General features: G+C 33.0%; 1 protein-coding gene across 6 annotated transcripts in view; it reads right to left on the bottom strand.

Moving 5' to 3' along the window:
• The window catches only part of LOC134695720 (protein furry homolog-like), a 399,195-nt gene that overhangs the window by 112,822 nt on the left and 265,487 nt on the right, over positions 1-20,886 (bottom strand). For all 6 annotated transcript variants that reach the window (XM_063557102.1, XM_063557101.1, XM_063557100.1 and 3 more), the window contains exon 46: positions 12,051-12,188. In XM_063557102.1, the coding sequence (XP_063413172.1) occupies positions 12,051-12,188 (138 nt within the window). The remainder of the gene's footprint in view (positions 1-12,050; positions 12,189-20,886) is intronic.

Genomic DNA, 20,886 nt, shown 5'->3' with positions numbered 1-20,886 from the left:
CTATAATCTAGATTTCTTAATTCATTAGTTGACCATTTATTGAATTTTTCAACATGTCAAGGTGAAGAATCTCAAATTAAAAAAAAAATAATTAAGCATATATTCTTCTTTTTGTTGTTTCTTTAGATAAGTTACAAGTTGCTGAAAAAATATAATAACCAGATATAAACAAAACCAAATTTTCACATTATTTTTTCAAAATGGCTACAAGGCTTCAAATTTGCAATTTCTTTAATGAAAAATGCATGAAAAAAATAAAACTACCCATAACACTTAGGTTTTGTACATTTCATGAGCAGATGATTATATAATTTAGTCAAATACAAACTTATAACCCCATCAAAGTATCATATTTTACATAAATTTTAAGTAAAACAACCACAAACTGACCAAAAAAGACTAATTTTTGCAAGAGTTATCTCCCCTCCCAATGTTAATTTCCATAGGAAATTAAAAATGATGATTTTGAGTTTTCCTCAAGTTAAGATTTTATTGGATTTTTTTCTGTGTATATAAAGGGCATAATTCTATAGATTAGAACTAAAACATTTTCTGTTGCAATTAGTTTGAGGTTAAATCTTAGTTTGACTGGACTAATACTGACAGGATCTTTTAAAGTACAGAGTCACGTTATAAGAACAAAAGAAACACAAAAAGTCGCATATACAAAACACACCAGCAAAAAATGAAAGATAATACAAACACATTGACAGGATATTTAAGTACTGAGCCACGTTAAATGGCTATTACATAAAACAATCCAACAGTAAAAGTAATATTAATAATAGAAAAAAGACAAATGAAAGAATAATTTAACACGTTGATAAGATGATAAACAACATCAGTACACAGAATCTATATACATCAAGACCATCATGTATTATTTGTAGTGTTGATCTCGTAGAATTGAATTTGTCTGTAATGGATTATTCTAAAAAAGTTTCTTTTCACTTGTTGACTCCGAAAATAATGTGGAGTGTTTCAATTAAAATGATTAATTATAAAAAAAAAGATGATTGCCAATGAGACAATTCTCCACAAAGAGATTGAAATAACACAGAAATTCACAACTATAGGTCACCGTTTCTTTTCTTTGTTTGCATGTTACTCGTACTATCACGTCGTATACATTGACTAAATTCACATTGGCTTGCATTATACAAATTTTTAGTAAGCATTTCGTTTAAAGTAAGACTAAGCCTTGCGAGACCGAGATTGTACATTAAGGTGTAGGTTTACACACAATAAATTATTAGATCAGAAACGAAGTAATGAAGTAAATCGTAAAATTAAATCGCATTACTGATTTAGATTTACTATTAAAAAAAACAAATATACTAATTATGATTCTTTAAGATCCTGCCCCAAGCTGAGAGACAAGTTCTAATTAATTAATTAATTTTATGTGTATAGGATTAACAGTAGCATTCAATTTACTGGACAATTGATCTGTCAAATTATTACCAGGACGACAATTTTTAAATAAAGCCAAACTATTTAATAATTTCAATACAATTTTAAATAAAATCTGTCTAAATTGAAAAAATTCCGGTTAACCGGTTAACGATTTTGGTATTTGGTCGTTCGACTGATTAACCAGTTAACCGTTGACAACACTAATTATTTGTCAAGTTGAAACAGAATATTTATCAACAAGGTCTTGGTACCTTCCGATGAACTTTTTCAGAAAAAGGAGGAGACATTCTTAGACATACCCCTGGTTTATCAACTTTCTACTCAGACACCAATGATGTTTTACAAAGTCTGAGTAGGAGCTGCAAGCTCTTAAATATCCAATAAGTTATCATATATATCCCATATGCAGGTGAAGTTGGTATACTGCTACTAAAGTGGGGGAAATTTATAATTTCAAAATTAAAATCGTCTCGTTTGTCATAGATTCATGTACTGAGATGACTGTGTAAGTCAAATTCAAGATAGAAGGTAAAAATGAGGCGGAGGAAGCCATTGTTTCTTTAATTTCTAGTTCTGGGGGTTATGTAAATGGAACCCAATCAGAAAAGTTCAGATTGTTTATTGAAAGAACACCATCAATATATCTGAAAGTGAAATAAAATAATCTTGCCAAAGCCTTCATAACTTATGATCATCATATCAGTTTATGATCTGTTTACGTGTGGTTCACAAAAGCATCGTAAAGGAATACTAAGTTAATCACAAGTTACGTCCTGTGTATCATCATAAGTGTATCGTAAACTAAAAAAAGTGCTTTCTTTCACATCTGCACTTTTTACAAGTAAGGCATGCCAAGTTAACATTTTAAATAATTATTACGGATGCTGAATTAGGTTCATGTGTTTATATCAATATCAATGCAAGTAAAGAATTTGAGCCTTATTTCAATAATTAAGATAAGACACTTTTATTATAGATATAAACTTAATACAGAATTTAGTACGATTAAAGAATTATGCCAGTATTCCTGAAAATTATTCTGCCTAACGAGTTTATAACATATTGCTCAGGGAGGGAGGCTTTCAAATACTTTCTTTCATTGAAATATAATTACTACAACGGCTGAGAGGACAATATATATATTATAAAATTGAGAATGGAAATGGGGAATGTGTCAAAGAGACAACAAAAACAACCCGACCATAGAAAAAACAACAGCAGAAGGTCACCAACAGGTCTTCAATGTAGCAAGAAATTCCCACACCCGGAGGCGTCCGTCAGTTCAGTGATAATGAATGCCATACTAATTTCTAAATTGTACACAAGAAACTAAAATTAAAATAATACAAGACTAACAAAGGCCAGAGGCTCTTGACTTTGGACAGATGCAAAAATGGGGGGGGGGGGGTTAAACATTTTGATGAGATCTCAACCCTCCCCCTATACCTCTAGCCAATGTAGAAAAGTAAATATTGTCCTTTACATACAACACTTTGAACAAATACATGTACTCTTTTGAAAACAAAAACAGTTAAATGTATTAAACAAAACTATCTGTCATAGTAAGGGTCTGGTGGATTTGGGGGCGGGGAGGCATTTAATTCTTTGTTCTGCATTATTTATTTTTTTGCCATTCTTATCTTTTCAGTAAGATCTTTATTCTTATCTTTGAATTATGTATCCATTTTGCGATAGGAGGTAATAGTATTCGAAGCTGAGCATTAATTTTATAAGATATACTGCAGCATTAGTTATCCAACATTAAGAGTTATCTGGCAAAGTTGACCTTCGACTAATTTGGTTATCTATTATGTCCTTTTTGGTCAGATGGCTCTTCAACTGTTCTTTTTGCATCCTTGGTTCCAAATATTCGGTTTTAAGCGTAATTGATAAATAGAGAATAGCTCTTTTAGTTGTTTTATGGCCTTCTGTTATTGTAGAGCTTTTTGTTGTCAGAGGTTATTTTGTTCTGAACTCTAGATCTATCACGAACGGTGTTATCAGTGTTGTAATAATTTCTGACATAATGCAGAAAAAGAATGTAAAGATAACTGTAATAGTGGACGAAATGGGAAGTCAAGATTTGTCAACTCTTGCAAGATTGTGATTTTGGAAGAAAATATCGATGCTTGTGAATGAACATTATGTATAAAAAAGTATCCACAAAAGACCAAAATGAAACAGACAGTAACAACTTTAGGTCACCATACGGCCTTCAACAATGAGCAAAGCCCATACCACATAGTCAGCTATAAAAGACCTCGATTATGTGCATGGCTAAAATCAATGAACCAGTTCTGATAAGGACCAGTTCAATATTTGGTATACAGAAAACACAGAGTTCAGTTATTTTATTAATCAACTTTGCTTTATATTCTCTCATATATAGGTTATTTCAAATAAATAAAGTCCAACCGTGTGGGTATTTTACAAAAGGACACATACGGTCTGGACAGTAGTCATACGGTCCAAATACTCATATGGTCTGGAACATAGACACCTATCTATATTGTTGAAAACTATACTATATATTGCCCTCTAGATGTCCTTAGTATGTTTTTGTCATTTGATTGCTGTCTTATTTACGCATAACCTACATCTCCAACAGTTTTGTATACATAAATGGTTATTGTGTATGGAATAATTGTCTTTATTTCATATCGGTTGAGAATAAGCTTCTCCTATTGGATAAAAAGGGGCCACATGACATTCATTATTCTTCAGTAATATATTCCATCGGACATTAATAGAACAATACGGACCAGAAAACCGGTTGTTAACAGACTCTTACATGATAATGACTGATGTGGCCATTATATGGCATATGTCTGTTAATGACAGTTGGGGCGTTGTTTCTCTGTTAATGACCGGTGGGGCGTGGTTTCTCTGTTTAGAGAGATGTCTCTTTAAGAAAACATTTTCTGGTTTTCAATATCATATTTAATTTGTTGAATAGTTTACCATATTTTTTTTTGGCAAATCATAAAATTATAGAGAACTTGATTTAGTATTCAGTTGTACTGAAAAATTGCACTCAAATGAATGGCAGTATTACTACGACTGATCTTCGCTCTTTTCAATAGAAATCGTACAACTACTGGAGTTTGCTTTGGACATTTTGAATTTATGTGAATTTTCAAAAACGTGGTTCCTCAATGAAATAAACATAATAGTCAGTATTTGCCCGTAGGACAGTGGTATTGACTGTGACAGTGATAATGACCTCCCCTTCAGCTCAGTCATTATCACTATCTTAGTCAAAACCACTGCCTTGTGGGCAGTCCATATATCACAAAAGCCAGTCAAGGTCGTTAAACACTTCCATATATATATATATATATCACAATAATGATCAGTTTTTCAAGAACTATTATGTGAGGGTTTATAGCCTAGTCAATCTAGCTCTAAAATCACTCAACCTCCAACTAATTGCAACACAAGCTTTTTTTAGTGAAAATTATAATATAGACTTGCATTAACAACATACTAAAACTATACATTGACATGATTTGCGGAAAAGGTTATTTTGGGTGAAATATGTGGTTTTTAGAGAAAAAATGCTGAAAACTGGAAAAGAAGAAAATTTATTATTTGTTGTTGCATTTTTAGACCTAAAGCATGTAGAAGACAGGAAACTTTATCTTAATATACTATAAAGTAGTCCATTAGCTATTATTATTCATATTGAAGTAAATTTGAGTTGAAATGAGTGATTTTTTGTGAAAAAACGTCGAAAACTGGAAACTCAGAAAATCGCCGTTGTTTATGGTTAATATTTTGGAAATTGATCTATATAGAAAACGAACATACTATTTTATGATTATTTTTTGAAGTCCTTTAGCTGTTTAGTTATAAGTATTAATATTTGGGTAATTTAGTTAAATATATGTTTTGAGACAGAAAACCCAATAACTGGAATTGAAAAAAAATCTTGGTTATTGGTGATAAAAACTTTTGAATTGGGATATAAATTGTAAATACTTTCTGATGTTTATTTTAAGAAGTCCTATAGAAATTAGTATTAAAAAATGTAATTCTTGTGTAAAATATGATGTGTACAGAAAAATTGTGAAAATGGAAATAAAAAGCATGGTTATTCATGGTTATTCATGGTCAAAACTTTTAACATAGGATCTTTACAGGCAGACTTTATTATCTTATGATTATATGCATATGTATTCCTCTTGTTATCGATATCAATAATGACCAATTTGTTGTGTGAAATGTTTTGTTTTACAAACTAATTACAAAATAAGAATGAGTCCATAGTACATGGATGCCCCGGCGCAGTATCATTTTTTATGTCCAGTGGACCGTGAAATTGGGGTCAAAACTAATTTGGCAAAATTAGAAGGATCATATCACAGGGAGTATGTGCACTACGTTTCAGGTTGATTGGACTTCAACTTCATCAAAAACTACCTTGACCAAAAACTTTAATAGAAGCAGGGCAGACAAATGAATGAATGAACGGACGCTCAGACTGAAAGACATAGTACCCCTTAGTGAGGGGCATTACAAATGAAATTTTTTAAATCTTGGTCACTTCTAGCTTGATTTTTAAAAACGTAAAGTTGAGATTGGAAACAGGAAATGTGGTTAGAGAATACAAGAGCTTAAATTTAAATAGCAATTGTACCAAAGTTGTTAAATTCTAGATGTTGAAAATGAGATAAGCAGACTGTTGATTAAATTGATGGGATCACTTCCTGTCAGAGTGTTAATAGTTACAGCGCATTGGCGGATCCATTCCTTCTTTTGGCAGATCAATGCATTTAAATGGGGACATATAGTTGGAACCCCCCTTTTTGACCTGGGTTGGAAACCCCCTTTTTTTTAAATTGTTGGATCCGCCCCTGCAGCGCCTTTTGTGTGTACCCTGTAAACCTGTATGGTGTGGTCTGAAACATTAATCAAAGGATAATGACATAGAACTCACATGGATTGTCTGCTGTATGAAATATTATGGTCAAAGATGTATATGTACATAAAAAAAAAAGCATTACCAAGTTCCTTCTTTAAGATATCTCATTGAATTAATTTAATAAAAGGAAATCAGCTTTAGCATAAGAACTGTAAAAATATGGGCGACTTATGGCCAAAGATATTCCTGTCTAATCTGAATTTTTTGTTAGTTGTTTAAGGTTGCTTTCTAATTGACTTTAAAAACCTCAAATCTCTCCTTATTCATAGTTATACTATATGACTCATTCGAACGAAACTAAAAAAATATTTAATAACATACACCTAATGCCGAAAGAATATAAATGTTTAGCTTTTAAGGTCCACTAAACTTTATCAGTGATCTCTTGGTAGTATGTTTGAAACCATGATTTATTGTGAAACCTCCCCATTCTAAAAACATAAGATGTTGTATGATTGGCAATGACAAAAATTTCCACAAGAGATAACAATGATGAGGGTGTGAATGTTAACGACTAAAATAGCTCATCGTTAAAATATAAAGACAATTAATGGAAAAATAAATATGAAAGACAGCAAACAAAATATACCACCATGGTTTCAAGGGCCACTTACTTGTAATAATCATATTCATAGTGTGCAGGGTTAACCATGTTCGAGCATGAACTCAGCCCTCCCATAATAAGGAACAGATGTGAAATAGCAAACAACCTAAGTGCAAATTGTAATACTCAGTTTGAAAGGGCTCAACTCAAAAAGGTCAGCACAGAGTGTATACTAAAGCAATTAACAAAATGACACTGAGTTTCAATAGCTAGTTCAAAGCTAGTTGATGAATCAATACTCTTGGCACCGACTAAAGTATAAATCTGAACACATCCCGGCGATGAGAAACCAGTGAAAAGTGGGTTCAGTGTTATTATTATATATCATATTAATGTTTTGGGAGGCGACTTTCCTGGTATGGAACGTGCATCCTTGTGGGTTTAGTGTTACAGCCAAAGCTTTATGTATATGGTGTGTAAGTATTGAGATCGTTGCTAATTACATGAGTAGTTTATTATTTGCTTCAAGAGCCTGGTATTTTCATTCTAACATACCAGTGGCGGATCCAGAACTTTTCATAAGGGGGGGGGCTCTGACTGACCTAAGGGGGCCCCGCTCCAGTCATGCTTCAGTGATTCTCTATATAATCAACCAAATTTTTCCAACGTAAGGAGGGGTGCCTGGATCCGCCTATGCGATACAATCATTTAACACTCATCATTCTTTTTTTTTTTTCTGAAAAACATTGTTCGATTCTAAATCTTAACATGTTTGTTCAAGAAGAAAAAAGAAAAAAAATGTTTTCTTTTAAAACATGTTAAAGTTGTGGTAAAAAAACAATTAAAAACTTTTGAATTTCAAAAAATTAGTCTTGCAAAAAAAATCAATTTTTAATGGCCAAACACATGTGTTTGAGAACACCTCCCCCAATTAAAATTAACTTAAACAAAGGGGTAGATTTCTTTCAAACACCTAGTAATATTATGATTATGTTGGTTAATCTAACTCAGAATAGTCTTCTGTTATAGGTTACATACCATCACTATTGTGGAGAATTAGATCTTCGAATTGTAAAATATCAGAACACAATCTCGGTCTATAATATCTTTATTTAATTATACAAACTTTGAGACAGGAAAGTGATTCACTTGTAATATTATTCTATTGAATTGACATAATTATGCATTGTATTGTATTACTTGAACTGTTTTAAAAAATAAAGATCATTTTTTGGATAAATTTTTTTTTTTCAATTTTGGCAAATATTACTTTGGGGAAGTAACTCATATTACCTTACTTTTACTACAAAATATTTTCGTGAATTAAACCACTTTCCGCAAAATATATTTTTGTATAGTTTTAGTATGTTGTTCATAGATAGTAACAGACTTGTTTTTCAGAGAAAAACCTTGTGTTGCAATTAGTTGCAGGTTGTTCACTAAATTGACTAGACTATTAGGTGGGGTCAAATGATTAAAAAATAATGCCATTAAACTAGATGTGTCAAAGTGACACGAATTGCTAATTCTCAAAAAGTTGAAAAATCTGCAATTTCAATAACACATGTGGACACAAACATAATGGCAGCTCAAAATCTGGTGGCGTATATAAAAAAGTCTGTATAAATATGATTTTCGACAATTTTCAAAGTTGTAAACCCTTAATTTCGCCAAAAATTAGCCTAGCGGAACGAAACTTAAACTTGATCTGTAACTCATCTTGGTTAACTCACATGCAAAAAAAACATCCCTGAATATCTGAAAGAGTTAAGAAAAAAAGTCTGTATAACTGTGATTTTCAACAATTTTCAAAGTTGTAAACCCTTAATTTCGCCAAAAATTAGCCTAGCGGAACGAAACTTAAACTTGATCTGTAAACTCACATGCAAAAAAAACATCCCTGAATATCTGAAAGATTTAAGAAAAAAAGTCTGTATAACTGTGATTTTCAACAATTTTCAAAGTTGAACGCAACTTTAACTTGATCTGTAACTCATCATGGTTAACTCACATACCAAAATTCAGCCCAATATCTGAAAGAGATTAGAAACTAGAGCCTCTAAAGAGCCTGTGTCGCTCACCTTGGTCTATGTGAATATTAAACAAAGGAAGCTTAGCACATGGATTCATGGCAAAATTGTGTTTTGGTGATGGTGATGTGTTTGTACATCTTACTTTCCTGAACATTCATGCTGCTTACAATTATCTCTATCTATAATGTACTTGGCCCAGTAGTTTCAGTGGAAAATGTTAGTAAAAATTTACCAATTTTATGAAAATTGTTAAAATTTGACTATAAAGGACAATAACTCCTTAGGGGGTCAATTGACCATTTGGGTCATGTTGACTTATTTGTAAATCTTAGTTTAAACATATTTATTTAGAGTGGATTGGGGAAACAAGTTTTGCAACTATATTAATCCCTTTCCACTTTGCGGGTGCGAGTGCTGCTTTTAGCAGCATTAGCCTACTCTTTTTCGAAATCTACAAGGGTGTCTTTAACATGCAAGAGATATGGCTCTCTCTTAACACGGGTCAGCCATTTATCGCCCCCTTCCGACGGACTATCATCGTTTCCTTAAGACCATACTAGCAAATGGTGTCAAGGGATAGCCGAAAATTTAGTTCCTGAAATTTTCATCCCGAACGGGAATCGAACCAGGAACCTTTGTGTTAGTAGTCCGATGCACTAACCACTACACCACGGCTCTTTGTAAATCTTACTTTGCTGAACATTAGGGCTGTTCATCTGAAAATGACAGATTTGCTCTAAATGCTTTGGTTTTTGAGTTATAAGCCAAAAACCACATTTTACCCCTTTGTTCTATTTTTAGCCATGGCGGCCATCTTGGTTGGTTGACCGGTCACTGGACACATGTTTTAAACTTGATACCCAAATGATAATTGTGGCCAAGTTTGGTAAAATTTGGCCTGGTAGTTTCAGAGGAGAAGATTTTTGTAAAAGTTAACGACGACGGACGACGACGACAAAGGACAGATGAATCAGATGCATCTAATCGTTAATCAGGTATGTAAAAATTTAATCGAGTTGTGTGAATGGTTATTTGGTAAAAATAAGTCTTTAGTTTTTTTTTATCTTCAGGGGATAAAAAGGGGGAGGGTAATTAATTTGATTCCAAATGGCTTCAAATCTACAGGTATAAAAATAATATTTCTATTGAATTTGTTGCTTCTAAACGTATTGAACAAATGATTCTTTGTGGATTTTTTTTATTCTGTTAGGGGATTCAATGATTTTATTAAATGGAGCTGCCAATTTTGATAGTAAACAGATTGCATGCAGATATTCCAGTTACCTTCAACTCAGCAATACTAGTTGGAAGTACAGAGACAGCAAATTAATTTACAGAAAGGAGGAGAACTTTACATGTATCCTTTTGCATAAATAACCCAGGAATCTCAGTGGCAGTGGAGTTTAGTACGTACATGTAATTTGAATTGGAACATGTGTATCCTGCTGGGATTTATTGTTGGAATCACGCTTTTTTTACCGTGAATCCCATTATATTTCCACTTGGATATTTACATAGGGATCCTGCTTCATTTGAGGGAATCCCAAAATTTTATCCCAGTATATTTCCACAAGGATTTACATGGGGATCTCGCTTCTTTATCCCAGTGGAATTAGGTGGGATCCCAATTGAAATCCCACAATATCCCAGTATATTTCCACCAGGATTTACATTGTGATCCCACTTCTTTTGCAGGAATCCCGAAATTTTATCCCAGTGGCATTAGATAGGATCCCAATTGGAATCACATCAGAATTCCAGCCTAAATTCCAGTGGAATCCCAGATTTATTTTCTCTTGGGGTGTTTGTAGATTTTATTTCACTGAACATTCTTGCTACTAAAAATTATCTCTATCTATAAGGAAATTGGCCCAGAAGTGACAGTGGAAAATATTTGTAAAAATTGTAAAAATTTTACCATATTTATGAACATTGTTAAAAAATAACTATAAAGGACAATAACTCCTTAAGGGGTCAATTGACCACTTTGGTCACGTGGACTTATTTGTAGCTCTTACTTTGCTGTACGTTATTGCTCTCTTATCTATAATAATATTCAAGATGATAACCAAAAGCTGCAAAAAGTAACCCAACAAAAGGTTGCACAATAATGACACCTCTCGTACCTGTTGAACAGGAGTTGAGTCATAAACTTGTCATAAAAATGTTTTACAATCCCTAAATTGGGATTCCTGTTTTGGAATGAAAATCAGGATGAAACTGCTGAAATCAGATAGTTGGAAGGTCTGTAAAGTAAGAAAATAGAAACAAAAATTTCAGCAATTTCTATGTTTATAAAGGGGCATAACTCATAAACGATAAAAGTAACACCACCCAATTTCTCACTTGATTTAGAAGAAAACAAAAAAGTCAGCTTTTGAATGTTATTGTAAACTTTAGTCATTGAAACTTCAAATTAAAAACAAATAAATTGAGAGCTACTGCTGACTGATGATACCCAGGCCCAAATATTTGACAGTAAACAGGAAGTTTTAGAGTGATGAAAGGCATCACACAGTATAGCTGACTTATATTAACCCTGAAACCAAATTTCAGGAATACTTGTATTGTAGTTCCTAAGAAAAATATTATTAAAGGGAGCTCATGTCAATACATATAAACAATTCACCAAAGTTTTATGCAAATTTATTAAAGCTTTTTTGAGTTAATGTCCGTCATGTTGACGACGAACAGATGATCGAATGAGTGGACTGTACAACAGACGGACTGACAGATGAACAACGGTATACCATAATTGTCCAGTAAAAGGGTGTATAAAAGTGCATGTATTTAGTTTAGTATATATGCATGTATTGGCTCAATAATTTTGATAGCATAAAAATAAAGATTCATATAACCTCTTATGTTAGATGAGTAAAAAAGTGGTAATACTGACATAGAGATAATAACTCTTTTGTAAGTTTGTCAGTGGAAACCTTCATCAACCTTCCCCTTTACATCTTCTGACTTACTGGTTTTTGAATCAATTGTTTTTCTTCTATTTTATTGAACAAACTCCATAGTATAGGACACTCTCGTTTTATTGAGGATTTAATTGAAAAGAAGAAAATCAATTATAACACATAAAATAGAAATTTCCAATCTATAACATTTACTTTTTAATGATACCTACCCCGACATGACGACACACAGTGTAGAAAAGCTCTAGGTTGAGGATGGTACATGGCTGGTTCAGTTCAATATAATGAACCATACAATGTATGATTTGGAACACAGATTTCTGGTAGGATGAAGGACCTTTCTCAAGTACCTTTAATTCAACACAAAAGAAATTTACTAATATTAGAAATACTGTTTGCTCTATAGGTAAATACATAACTGTGTCAGACTGTTGTACTTTTTTTGCCATTGCATTTCACAATTGTTCTTTCAAAATGAATGACATCAGAGAATCTATTACAAACAGTAGAAACACTATCAAATATATAATACAGTTTTATCATACATGTTTTGACCTCAAATCAAATGTTAGTTGGAACTTGTCTAAAAAAAATATTTCCAATATACCTTAATATAACAAACAGTTAAAAATGACTGATCTTTAGCAGCAGACCTGCCAACTTTTGAAAATCTCAATGGGGGGTTAAGCGTGCGACCAGATTTTCAAGGTTAACAAATTTTGCAGCATTTCTGTGTGCACTGTTTTCTTACTCTTAAAATAGTCTCATATCTCTTCTTTTTTTCTTTTGGTATACTGATGATGAGCTTTATATAAGCCTTGATTTCTTTTATTTGCATGATTCTTGTTCTTATTTAAAAATTGACAAAATAAGAAATGAGAAAAATGGCATTAAAAAATAAAGGATACAAAGTGAAGACCCCCCCCCCCTTTTTCCCCTTCCAAAGACCTTCTTTTCTTTGAATCATGACTTAAAAGACCTAAACCTATATGTCATAAAGTTAGACAGATGAATACAGATTTTGATTAAGCAGGGACAGATCTATCCATTTTCAAACCAGATGCTCCACAGGGTGCAGCTTTATACAACCGCAGAGGTCGAACCCTGAACGGTTGGGGCTAGTATGGACACAACATTCAAACTGCATACAGCTCTGAATTTGAATTGTGATTTAATAGTTAACACAGCATGGGTTTCTGACACAGAATGAATGTGGTCTAATGAACTTAAAATGTTTTTTTTTTGCTTTTCAGTATGCTGTTGAATATTAAGTATAATATATAAAAAAATATAATATTTGAAGAAATTTCCTTTTTCATTTCTGAAATCTGAAATAAGAAAAATTGAACCCCACCAATTTTTTTCACCTCCCCCTTTCCCTTTTTCCAAAAATGATCTCAATTCAAATTTCTTATGGAGTTTTCAACAATAACTACTCATTTAATTACATCATAAAATATAAAATGTCATACATTCATGATTTAAGTTGATTTAACTACTATTCTGGACAAAGAAAGATAACTCTAATGCAACATTTTATATTGGCAAATTTCCAATGAAGTTCATTAAACTTAAGTTTTTGGCAAATTTCCAATGGAATTTATTAATAACAAAGTTTTTGGCAAATTTCCAATATACATAACTTAAGATCTAGAGCAGTTTAGGTGAGAAATCAAAATGAGTATCTGAATAACCAACCGTACACTGCTTTTAAGGTGGCTCAGGCCTATTCTAAGTTTCTATAAGAAGTGCCATATTTTTTGTTATTTTATTCTTTACAGAAAGTGTATCAAATTGGTCGGAAAAAAATAGGGTGTCACGGACCATTTAAGCTCAAAATTTTACTTTTAAACAGGTATGTAAAAGGGACCATTTTTCAATGAAATGATAGGGAAAATAGAGGTGTTGACATATTTTTATCGGAATATCAAAAAAACGTTCTATGACACTTGGTCAAAAACTGAAATATAACAAGAGGCTCTCAAGAGCCTGATTCGCTCACCTGAAACGTTTTGCTTAAACCTTTCACAATTATTATTTTTGCTTTAAAATGCCATTTAAATGTTGATCATATTGATTATTTGTAGATCTAACTTTGCCAAACATTTCTGCTGTTTACAGTTTATCTTTATATTTAATAGTATTCAAGATAATAACCAAAAACTGCAAAATTTCCTTAAAATTACCAATTTAGTGGCAGCAATCCAACAATGGATTGTTAAATTCGTATGAAAATTTCAGGGCTGATAGATCATGACCTATTGAACATTTTTAACAAATTTGCTCGTAATGCTTTAGTTTTTGAGATATAAGCCAAAAACTGCATTTGACCCCCATGTTCTATATTTAGCCACAGCTGCCATGTTTGTTGATGAATCAGAACTTCGGATACAATTTAAAAAGTAGATACCCCAAGGATAATTTAAAGTTTGAGAGTATTTGGCCCAGTTGTTTCAGAGGAGAAGATTTTCTAATTTAAGCAAGTTTGATGAACAAATAGAGCAAATTTGTCTTTAAAGGGCAATAACTCCTTAAGGGGTCAATTGACATTATTGGTCATGTTAACGTTTTTGTAGATCTTACTTTGCTGATCATTTTTGCTGTTTACAGTTTATCTTTATCTATAATAATATTCAAGATAATGACCAAAAACTGCAAAATTTCCTTCAAATTACCAATTAAGTGGCAGCAACCCAACAATGGGTTGTTTGATTCATCTGAAAATTTCAGGGCTGATAGATCTTGACTTAATGAATATTTTAACCCCTGTCAGATTTGCTCTAAATGCTTTCGTTTATGAGATATAAGCAAAAAACTGCATTTGACCCATATGTTCTATTTTAAGTAAGGGCGGCCATGTTTGTTGATTGATCAAAACTTCGGATACAATTTATAAACTAGATACCCTAAAGAACATTCAGTTAAAGTTTGGAAGTATTTGGCCCAGTAGTTTCAGAGGAGAAGATTCTTGAAATAGTTTACGACGACAGACGACGGACGCCAAGTGATGGCATAAGCTCACATGGCTATGCCAGGTGAGCTAAAAAGTTGAACTATAGCTTCAAAGAATGAGTAAATAAAAAACATAGGTCACCGATATTTTAAAGGAAAAAAATATATTTTGCCTTAAAACCTGAATTTTGGCGGGAATATGGGGAAAATGGGTGAAATGTCATTTTGTCCCTTTAACAAATACGGATAATAACAACCATTGGTGGTCTTCAACTGTTTTTTGCTCTTTGTTCAGGTTGTTGTTTCTTTGACCTAGCTATTCCATTTTCTATTTAATTATATACTTATGTTTATATGATTTAAATAATATTTAGTTTTGAAATATTCTTCTTTCAGTTGACAGTAGTTCAGAACAGAGTAAATTGAAAGAATTTGTACATGTAGCATATTTTGATTGTATGACAAATCTATTGTGTGCATTTTTGATCATCTTTTTTGGATTAATATGCTAATATCGTTTACAAAATTTCAGAAATGTTGTGATATACAAACTAACAGATTATTATTGAAGTCAACTAATTGAAAAAATGTTAATGATTTTTTATTGGTATTATTTTAATGATTCATTTATTTTCATGGGTATCAATTTTAATGGATTGCTGAATACTTGCATATTCATGGATATTTGATTTCGTGGTTATTCCAAATTCTGTATACAAAACCTTTTGAAAATTTGATATTCGTTGGACATTTTATTTTGTGGTTCACCTGTACCCAAGAAACCAAGGATTTGTATAGTTAAAGTTACTATACAAATCCTTGAAGAAACCAACGAAAATTGGTATCCAACGAATTATAATGAATCCACAGTATCATAAAATGTATTTATAATATGAAGTTGTATAGATCATTGATCATTGTACTTGACTTTTATACTAATGAATGTCATGTATTTCACTGTCTGCCTTGTGCTTTTTCAACAACTTGTTCTTTATGTTTTAATGATGAGGGCCTACAAAAAGATTAATGTCCCTGTTTTTTCATGTCCTTATCATTCATAATGACCCTTTTTTTCATTATGACCATGTTTTTTTCATAATTATATATATAAATAAATATATAAAGGCCCTGTATTAGTCAGTTATGAACCAGTTTTGCTTTTATTAAACTAGAGGCTCTAAAGAGCCTGTGTCGCTCACCTTGGTCTATATTAATATTAAACAAAGGACGCAGATGGATTCATGACAAAATTGTGTTTAGGTGATAGTATGTGTTTGTACATCTTACTTTACTGAACATTTTTGCTGCTCACAATTATTTCTATCTATAATGATTAATGAACTTGGCCCAGTAGTTTCAGTGGAAAATGTAAGTAAAAATTTACAAATTTTATGAAAACTGTTATAAATTGACTATAAAGGACAATAACTCCTAAGGGGGTCCTTCAAATAACCAATTCAGGGGCAGCAACCTAACAAGAGGTTGTCCGATCCATCTGAAAATTTCAGGGCAAATAGATCTTCACCTGATAAACAATTTAAAAGCATTCAGATTTGCTCTAAATGCACTGTTTTTTTAGTTATAAGCCAAAAACTACATTTTACCCCTATGTTCTATTTTTAGCCATCGCAGTCAACTTGGTTGGTTGGCCAGGTCACACCACACATTTTTAAAACTAGATACCCCAAAGGTGATTGTGGCTAAGTTTGGATTAATTTAAGCCAGAAGTTTCAGAGGAGAAGATTTTTGTAAAAGATAATTAAGATTTACGAAAAATGGTTAAAAATTGACTATAAAGGGCAATAACTCCTAAAGGGGACTTATTTGTAAATCTTACTTTGCTGAACATTATTGCTTTTTTACAAATTATCTCTATCTATAATACTGTTCAAGATAATAACCAAAAACAGCAAAATTTCCTTAAAATTACCAATTCAGGGGCAGCAACCCAACAACGGGTTGTCAGATTCACCTGAATATATCAGGGCAGATAGATCTTGACCTGATAAACAATTTTATCCCATGTCAGATTTGCTTTAAATGCTTTGGTTTTTGAGTTATAAGCCAAAAACTGCATTTTACCCCAATGTTCTATTTTTAGCCATGGCGGCCATCTTGGTTAGTCTGCCAGGTCACATCACACATTTTTTAAACTAGATACCCTAATAATGATTGTGGCCAAGTTTGGTTTAATTTGGCCCAGTAGTTTCAGAGGAGAAGATTTTTGTAAAAGATTCATAAGATTTACGAAAAATGGTTAACTATATAGTCTGGTGGCTACAAGCGTATTTCAGACGAATTGTGAACATCCTGCTACAAGCATGAAATTTGGCATAAACCTTCCTCAATTATTACTCTTTGATTTCAGATAGGGAGGCATTTGCCAAAAATGTCTCACTTCCTGTAAAATTCAAAATGGCGGACATCATACTTAAATCAGCTCAATATCGAAGGCTTAAATATGTGAATATGTGTTATTATCATGCTATTATCACAATAGTTAGAACAAACCTTTGTTTTTTACTACTTTTGGATATATTATATAGATAAGATGTCTTTAAAAACCCTACTTCTGGTAAAATCCAACATGGCGGACATTGTACTGAAATAAGCTTATGTTTTAGGGAGGGTAATTGAAGTGTGTTTTAACGTCTTGCCTACGATCCTTGCATTGTACACGAACCTTTCTTTATTGCTTCTCATGGATACAGTGTATAAGAGGTATATCTTTAAACCTTTACTTCCGGTCATATCCAAAAATTGCGGACATAGAAATATCAATTCATTATTTAAATATTCAACTTTTTTACAATATGTAAAGACAATGTTGCTTTTTGTGCTGTTCATTAAACTGTTGGCTCTAAGTTATCCCCAAAACCAATAATTCTATTCTGTTATAGATGTTTAACTTCAAAGTTGACACTTCTGGTAAAGAATATGGCGTAAATTTCAAAAGGTAAGTCCTCAATCCATATCTTCGATGTAGAGTTTTGAATAGATTGATTAAAACAAAATAAAATCACTAAATATAATAAAACATTTTGAAAATTACTTCTATTTGGCCAAAAATACATGTTTATTCACGGTCACCTCCCGATCCACACAAGACAGTGCACAGGGGACCCAATTTCCCCATAAACAACGACGGCATTCTTTCTTACATCCATAATGTACAAACTTCTAACAAAATGATGAGGCCTCAGAAAAAGTTTTTTAAAAGGAATCTTCTTTGTCCCTTGGCCATCCATTAGCGCCTGGACTGGGTAGCATAAGAGCCAATCCCAAGCTGGTCCCCCTGAACACCCGCCTGAGTTTATTCCACATTTTACATGCTGGAAAAGACAAGACCAAGTTGAGGGAACATGCAGCCTCAATTAGCCTTCCCCTTTGTGTAAATAGTTAATATGTGTAAATATGTCCTTGCTTCGTTAACCATGTAAGCCCCATCTGAAGTTTGTGCGATCTTGAAGTAAAACCCCGGTGATTTAGGCTTATCAATCATCTTTCTTTATGTTAAAATCACATCTTCAAATACCATCAATGTCTCCCACATAGTCTTTTTTCCTTTTCAAGCAAACAGAGAACCGTATCACAACCGGTAAAGGCAAGGATCACAATAAGTGTTTGTGTGATCACTTATTGTCTAGCTATAGTGCATTTGAAAGGCAATTGATAGATATAAATCCAAAGGGTTTTGCCTTCCCAGACACAATCCATAGTTCATCTACCCCTATGTCACGGAATAGCGAAACAGGGATGACAGCATCATCAGTAACGACTGTTCGAATCATAACTTGTTTAAGTTCGTGTTTCACTGCATAAGACACAAGCACAATGATTATAGTGTCCGCCCTGCTTTTAATGTGAACTTAGTGCTAAACTTGAAATACATCATGTGGTGGATGAGATAGAATATCCTGAGCATTCGTTGATACAACTACCATAGGTATCCAAGACTTCATCCACTTGTGTTATTGTTTCAAGGTATTTTATTAAGGTAAGGACATAATACCCAATCAGCATACTCGATAGGCTGCAAATACATGTTTATTCACAATCAGAAAGCTGATTATCCACATTTGTAGCAGCCTTCAAACTACCAGTATTGTCTATGTACGCATCCAACACTACATCTACTGCTGTTACAGTTTCAAGGTGTTTCCAAACGAGGTTCCTGATTGACTATTATGTCCTTACTCTAATAAAATACCTTGAAACTGTAACAAGAGTGAATGAAGTCTTGAATGAGTATGGTAATTGTAGCAACAAATGCTCAGGATGTTCAGTTTAGTTTAAACATATTTATTTATAGTGGATTGGGAAACAAGTTTTGCAACTTATATAAATCCCTTTCCACTTTGCGGGTGCGAGTGCTGCCTTGTAGCGGCATTAGCCTACTCTTTTTCGAAATCTACAAGGGTGTCTTTAACGTGCAAGAGATATGGCTCTCTCTTAACACGGGTCAGCCATTTATCGTCCCCTTCCGACGGACTATCATCGTTTCCTCAAGACCATACTCGCGCATGGTGTCAAGGGAGAGCCGAAAATTGAGTTCTTGAAATTTTCATCCCGAACGGGAATCGAACCAGGAACCTTTGTGTTAGTAGTCCGATGCACTAACCACTACACCACGGCTCTCCAGTGTTATCCACCACGTGATGTATCTCAGGTTTAGCACTAAGTTCACATTAAGAGGCTAGCACAAGAATCATTGTGCATGTTTCTGATGCAGTGAAACACAAACGCAAACGATTCATGATTCAAACAGTCGTTACTGATGATGCTGTCATTACTGTTTCACTATTTCCTTACATATGGGTAGACAAACTATGGATTGTGTTTTGGAAGGCAAAAAACTTTGGATTAATATCTATCAATGGCCTTTCAAATGCACTAGGCAATGATTGATCACAAACACTTATTGTGATCCATGCCTTTACAGGTTGTGATACCGTTCTCTGTTTGCTCGAAAAGGAAAAAAAAAAGACTGCGTAGGAGACATTCATGACATTTGAAGATGTGACTTTAACATAAAGAATGATGATTGATCAGCCTTAATCACCGGAGTTTTACTGCAAGATCGCACAAACTTATCAGATGGGGCTAACATGGTTAACGAAGCAAGAAAATCATGTTTTGCACAAAGGAGAAGACTAATTGAGGTTGTTCCCTCAACCTAGTCTAGTCTTTTCAAGCATGTAAAACGTGCAATAAACTCAGGCGGGTGTTCAGGGGGACCAGCTTGGGATTGGCTCTTATGCTACCCAGTCCAGGCGCTAATGGATGCAGAAGGGAAAAAGAAGATTCCTTTTAAAAAACTTTTTCTGAGGCCTCATTATTTTGTTAGAAGTTTGTACATTATGGATGTAAGAAAAGATGCTGCAGTCGTTGTTTATGGGGAAAATTGGGTCCCCCATGCACTGCCTTGTGTGCATGTGGTGGTGACCCTGAATAAATATGTATTTTTGGCCAAATAGTATTAATTTTCAAAATGTTTTAGTTATTTAGTGATTTTATTTTATTTTAATCAATCCATCAAAAACTCTACATCGAAGATATGGATTGAGGACTGACCTTTGAAATTTACGCCATATTTGTTTACCGGAAGTGTCAACTTTGTATTTGAAAATTTACAACAGAACAGATTAAGTGGTTTTGGGGATAACTTACAGCCAAAAGTTTAATGAACAGCACAAAAAAAAACTTTTCTTCACATGTTGAAATAAACAGCTGCGCCATGAGCGCATGATACGCCCGATGTCTCATGTGGAATTATATGCAATAATCATAAATAGTTTCTGAGAAATTTTTAAGCAATAAACATATATAGTTTTTGAGACACGGCGGGAAACCCCACACCCTGTTTTTTTTTTTACAAAAAACTAAATATCACTAAAATAAAATTTTGAATCGAAACCAAAAAGTATACAGATCTTTAGATTAATATAACAAAGAAGTGTGTAAAGTTTTAAGCAATAATCATAAATTATTTTTGAGATACGGCGTGACATGTAAAAAAAAACTCCCCTGTTTAACAAAATACTCAATAACTCAAAAATAAAATTTTGAATCATCACCAAAAAGTATGCAGATCTT

Source organism: Mytilus trossulus, chromosome 14, assembly GCF_036588685.1.
Source record: "Mytilus trossulus isolate FHL-02 chromosome 14, PNRI_Mtr1.1.1.hap1, whole genome shotgun sequence".
NCBI classification, from domain to species: Eukaryota; Metazoa; Mollusca; class Bivalvia; order Mytilida; family Mytilidae; genus Mytilus; species Mytilus trossulus.
Note: the sequence above shows the minus strand (reverse complement) of the source record. Positions and strands in the feature narration are given on the sequence as shown.